The sequence below is a fragment of the Limulus polyphemus genome, unplaced genomic scaffold, assembly GCF_000517525.1.
Source record: "Limulus polyphemus unplaced genomic scaffold, Limulus_polyphemus-2.1.2 Scaffold2840, whole genome shotgun sequence".
Lineage (NCBI taxonomy): Eukaryota > Metazoa > Arthropoda > Merostomata > Xiphosura > Limulidae > Limulus > Limulus polyphemus.
The window spans coordinates 43,176-49,482 of record NW_013668450.1 but is presented as its reverse complement, the minus strand read 5'-3'; the positions used below and the strand labels follow the sequence as shown (position 1 = coordinate 49,482).

At 31.3% G+C, this 6,307-nt stretch overlaps 1 protein-coding gene and 1 long non-coding RNA gene across 2 annotated transcripts in view; one reads left to right on the top strand and one right to left on the bottom strand.

Moving 5' to 3' along the window:
* LOC111087914 overlaps positions 1 to 326 on the top strand; it is a 1,664-nt gene extending 1,338 nt beyond the window's left edge. Inside the window, exon 2 of the long non-coding RNA XR_002612537.1 lies at positions 3 to 326. This is a non-coding gene — a long non-coding RNA (uncharacterized LOC111087914). The remainder of the gene's footprint in view (positions 1 to 2) is intronic.
* Positions 327 to 373: 47 nt separating this feature from the next.
* LOC106468027 (ketosamine-3-kinase-like) overlaps positions 374 to 6,307 on the bottom strand; it is a 42,277-nt gene continuing 36,343 nt past the window's right edge. The window contains exons 5-6 of the mRNA XM_022396331.1: positions 4,363 to 4,537; positions 374 to 3,747 (exon numbers count right to left, since the gene is read on the bottom strand). Of these exons, the coding sequence (XP_022252039.1) occupies positions 3,681 to 3,747; positions 4,363 to 4,537 (242 nt within the window). The 3' untranslated portion in view covers positions 374 to 3,680. The remainder of the gene's footprint in view (positions 3,748 to 4,362; positions 4,538 to 6,307) is intronic.

Sequence of the window (6,307 nt, the reverse complement as noted above, 5' to 3'; positions counted from 1 at the left end):
AGGTAGCCCTACAGGACCATAGTAACACTATCCACCTTTGTAAAACACACACAATATGCCTAGTAAGACCATCCACTTGTATAAACACTACTCTTAGTAACACAATTTATCTACAGAAATATTACCCTTAGTAACAGCAAATGCCTATAGCAACAGGCCCTCTGGTAACGAACTGTGATGTCAACACCTCCCCAAGACAATGGTGTATTCTGGTGTCACTTTGTGGACCACTCAGACAGTCACACCCTCTGGTGCCTATTATGTAACAGTTATGTAACCCTCAGGTGTCAGATTTAATGTTTTACTTATAAAGAAAAACTGTAATTGTAACAAATGCAAAATCAAAGTTATGTAAATTAGATTAAATTATTATTTTCAAGTCTTTGATTGTCACTATAAAGTTAATGTCATGTTGATCTGCATCACCCTCTGGTGGTTTGCTCATCACACCAACAAGCTCTCTGGTATAACTTCATGGCCCTAGCGATGTGCCCTTTAGTGCCACTTGGTTATACTATACCATCATCGCCCTCTGGTGGCTACTATATAACAGTTATGTAACCTTCAGATGAATATATTATGTAAAAGTTATGTAACTCTCAGGTGTCAGTATAATTTGTATATTATGTAATAGTTGTGTAACCATCAGGTAGCATCTTTTGATTTCCTCTCACCTGTCGTCCCCCATTGAGGTAGAAACCTTTGGGTACCCAAGTATCTCGATAACTATTCTGGTGAACATGATTCATAAGCTAGTGAAGCAATTATATCTCGAGGAAGTTTCAAGACAGGTCTACCGTAAAAGAAAAGCTCATGAAAAACACCAAATTGCTAGCATTTGTTTTATATTCACCATACAATTATTTCTGAGTAAATTTTAGGAATACTGTAATCAATAAATTTGATTATATGTTAAATGTAGTACATGTATGTCCCCAAAAATTACTACTATTGTAGAAAAAAGCTAACAGTATGCTTTGCAGTACAAGATATATGTAAACAAAAAGTATACTTGGCAGTATAATAATATAACTATTTAACAACAGCATGTTTGGTAGTATGGTAAGATAACTCTAAAATATCAATTTTCTATAAATTGAACATACATGAACTGTATGCTGATTATTGTTACTTTTATATATGTTACAATAGGAGTGATGTCATGCTCGTATTGTTGGAGAGCTGCTGCATGATCATTTGTATGTAGATATGCAGAAGTGGGAGGTGGAAAGCTAGTGGCATGCATTGAAAATTTGCGCTGATAGAGGGAAGTGCTAGTTGAGAAAAGCTATTTTGTGAGAGGACATAAAATATCGTATTGGAAATGCATCTTCTTACCATGTTTAACACGAACTATTAGCTAACAAATGTGTATAACCTATTCTTATTAACACATTATGTACTTCAGGTACATAAAATTATGCTCTCAGCAACTCACCATTAAGCTTGAGGGCTTATAACAATAAAAATCATGTTTTGATACCCATAGTGGGCATAGTGCAGTAAGCCCATTAAGTAGCTCTGCACTTAAACACAAACAAACAAACTTATTCTTTGCACATAGGGCCACTAGAAAAACACTTCTACTGCAATTAAATTATAATCTTCAATCTTACAAAATCATCATTTTTATTTTTCATCTCTATCATTACCTGAGAAATAACAACGATCTTTTATTTCCTTGTAACACACATTTTGCTTAAATTACATGCCATTGTATTTCTTCACAGAATCATTGTTCATTCTATGGAATATAAGCTGCTTATCTGTGTTATCTGGGTACCTGCACATTCAAGTGTTATAAATTAATCATTAATACTTAGAACACGTTTTCAACATTAGTCATGATTTGGGTATTGTACATAAACATCACCTTTAGTAGCCAAATTTATTTAATATATGTATCAGTTTACAATCATTTTAAATTGTCATTAGATCACTACATGTCCTTATGAAATCACTATTATGCTAACCTAACAGATAAATGAAATGTAAGACGTGTATTCTCAAACATAAATTCAATCTAACCTTACACATAGCACTCATGTTGTGAGATATTATGCATTGATAATTAGGCTAATTCAATAAAAAGAATTAAGTGTATATTTCTCAATTTCATCCTTTAAAAGTTTAGTTATTTAAGGTAAAATTCACATTTTCAAAGTATAGGGTTTCACTATAAAAATATTAGTTTATTGGATATCCCACAACAACACACAAAGAAGGTTTCCAATAATTATTCAACTGCATTTTCAAACAACTCTGCGATACAAGACATCCTTTGAATATATATATATTAATTTATAAGTACAACTGATAAACCATAAACAACTTCAGATGTTACCAATGAGCAATGCAGTTTCATGTCAGTAACAATTTTTAAATCTACCAAAATTCATTTGTACATCAATATATCATATCAAAAGTAATCTTTTTTAACAAAAAAATACATATTGGTGTATTTTTTTCTCAATCATATTTTAGTATATTACCATGTCATTGGATCTGACTCATGAGACATTTTAGCACTGGGTCACCTTCTGTGAAAAAAAAAAAGTTGTAAATGCTACAAAGGCAATTTAAGTAATTTACACAATATGCAGGTAACTGAGTATATGCAAAAAAAAAATACAAAAACATAAGTTATGTATTCATAATCTCTTTCAACCACAAAAAACGCCTAATTTTCTTGTGTGGTGTATACCACTGACAATTATGAAATAGGAATCTTTCATGGTAGCAAATGTGAGAAAACATCACAATAAAACTATAATAGCCGACACAACTTGATTTCTCAATGCACAGCTTTTTAAATATATTTTGTATCTTTCAGGTCACTGTCAGTAAGATCTTTCACCAAATACCAGAGATAATGTGAATTGTATGTTCAAAGTCTAAGTCAATTATTACTTAAGATTAATATTGGAAACATAAAACTTAGTGATGTATAGTGGTAGACCTACAAAACCATGATCTTTTCATTGGTTAGGAAAGTAACGTAACAACATAATAATATTTGCAACTGACAATCCGAGTCTTTTAATTAAATTTTGCAATGCAATGAGCTTTGTTCTTAAGCAAAGAGCTTCACTGAAGAAATTTTAATAAATGAAAACAACAAAAACTCACTTAAGATAAAGTGTGACTAATGTAAACCATTTCGGTTTTCGAAGATGTTTTTCCTCTGGCAAATGAATTAAAAAATAAAATTCTCACATAAGTTATATGCAAAATCAAATTACATGTACAGAGAACAAGATAACCATAAAGTAGATTAACAGTAAATATCTGATAAAATCCAAAAGAAAATTAAACTGAAGATACAAATTTCCACAATTCCAAAGGTTTGAAATAGCAAATGACTACTGTTTAGATTTCTGGATATTTGTACAGCAAGCCTTACATGCATCCAAAGATTTCCAAAACTTGCAAAGAAAGTACACATATATATATGTACTCAATAATGACACTACTAAGCCCACTTATATATATACATATAAATGTAGATCTAGAATAAGCAGTTTCTTCATAGATTGCATACAAGCACTACATTTAATATGGAGTAGATACTTGAAGGCTGAAGTCAAGTACAAGATCCTATAAACCTGTGAGATACACCTATACATACACTGAATACAAAGCAGATATTTTGAAGCTTGCAATACGAAACCATCTGTAACTTAATTCTTCAGTAACCTTTTCATCAACGAGATAGATGATCCACGATAACCTCCACCAAAATGGTTCCTATGTAAACAATAACAATTTACTGAAGCATTTATACATCTCATATATATTAAGTTACCAAATTCATTACACTACATATAAGTACATGTGAAGGAAACTCAGAATAGTCTCGTCTTGCTTGAAACAGGAATCATTTTCTCGACACTGCAACAACAGATTGAATCAGAAATAGCTAATGTTAACCACTTGTTTCTCTTAAAAAACATTTGCATCATTAAAAGCTCAAGAAATATTAAGAAAGCTTGAAGAAATGTCTGTAAATCTACTAACTGTTAGAAATGGATATTTGTTTCAAATTACTTTGTCAGAAAATTGAAAATACATAAACTATTCAGAATAAAACTAAAGTTATAAACTATTTTAAAATATACATGTGCTGTAGCTTACTTAAAAGTTCTAAACCTGTGGAATTTCTTAGAGAATGTAATACATAATGGAGAAAAGAACAATAAATATATGCAATTCATTATCCTGAACTTTTATATATTTATTTTCCTTTACAATGACCTACCCAACTACAGCATAGCGAAGGCTTGTTAAATATGATTGAAAGAACTTAAATGATAGTTACAAAAATAATAAAAAATATCAATCTAGTAAGAATATTTCACAAACCAATGATTTAGGTAATGGTACAGCTGGTATAATTGAAGCCGATATTCAAATCCTGGAGCTTTTGGAATGGCAGAATGATAAGAACTGAAAAATTGCCTGGAAAATCCTCCAAACAATGTAGTTATTCCAAGCTCAAACTCTGAGTGTGCATAGAAAACTGCTGGATCAAAGATTACTGTGGAGAAATTACAGTACAGGTAAAGAAAAATACTTCAAAAACCATGTTGCTTTGAGAAGCAACATAATCTGAGCAGGGAGTAAAAAAATCTGAGCTCAATACATATATATTAATAACACATTGCAAACTGGTAACACATTTTAGTCACAAACTACATTACAGGAAGATACTAAAATACAGGAAAAAATCAAGTGTAACTAAAAGCACAGTTTAATTACAAATACAGAAGCTTTGGTCCTCTACTTTTTCATGTTTTCTAAAAAGTTACCTAAATTAACAAGCTTATTTGCTATTGTATTTTTATTGAAATACTGTAAGCTCCCATATGTATAGTGAAACAAATTTTGTATTTGATACTAGTTCATTTCATATATTTTTTAGATAAAATGTGAAAAAATCTTTACACAATTTGACAACAAGATAATTTGATAAGAGAAAACAAAACAAGACATGATATTCAATTTACTGTACAATGGTTATGCCATTATTTTTATTTTTTATTACTATATATTTTTTCTCTTATCAAATAATATTTACCTCTCTTAGACAAACACTATTTTCATTAGATAAAGATGAGAATAATAAAAAACCTTTAATTGAATTTATCAATTTTCAAAATGTTTGGGAAAATATTTTTTCCTGTTTAACTACCACATAGCAAATAACAACACATTTAAATCAGTGATACATTAAGTAGTGTTGAACATGGCATCATCATGACAGCAAATTTGACAAACATATCTAGCTAATAATCAGAAAAAAAAGAAACTGGTGAGGAACTATTGGAGGGAAGGAAAACAAAAGGGTCAGAGAAGGATGTGGATGTAAAAGAAGTTACAGTTATAGGTGATTCCTTGACAAGGCACGTGGATAGAATCGTCTGTGGATTAAATAGGTAGAAAAGAATCAGCTTATGCTACCCTGGGGCACAGGTGGAGGACAAAACTGACAGAACAGGATATATAATGAGGTGGACTGGCAAATATATGCAGTTTTTGTGGTGCATGTAGGGACTAATGATGTAGGGAAAGGTATGTCAGAGAAGTTAATTAATAAGTACAAGGGGTTGATAAATACATTTAAAGAAAAAGGCTATAACTTAATTTTGTCAGGGATACTGCCCAGAATTAACTATTGGGATGAAGTTATAAGTAGGTCATTAGGGCTGAATGCTAGGCCTAGGTTAGTATGTAAGGATGAGCAAATTGGCTGGTTGGACTTGTGGGACAGTTCAGTAGAAGAAGTCAGCTTTTTGGAATGGATGGTTTACATTTAAATAGTGTAGGGGCTGGCTTGTTTGCAAAGGTTATTAACTCAGCTGTAAGGGAAATTTTAAACTAGGACTAGACAGTGATGATGGCCAGGAAAATCTAAATCTTAGATTATGCTACCCAGGGGCATATATGGAAGATAGAACTGAAAGAGCAAGAGATATAATGAAGGGGCTAGCAATGATGTAGTTTTTGTTGTAAGAGAAGTTTTAAATTATGACAAGAGAGTGGTAAGGGCTAGGATAAACTAAATGCAAAAAAGTAAGATGTAGAGAAACATTTAGAATAGGAAATGAGTGTAGAAGTAGTTCTCAGGGTAGGCTTAACTGTTGCTATTGTAATGCTAGAAGTATAAGAAATAAAATAGATGACTTTAGAACACTGGTAGGAATGGGGGATTTTGATATAATGGGAATAACTGAAACATGGTTAAATGTAGATGATTTTCATGACAGAAATTTCTTTGAAATAGAGGGTTATAGGTTATTTAATAAGG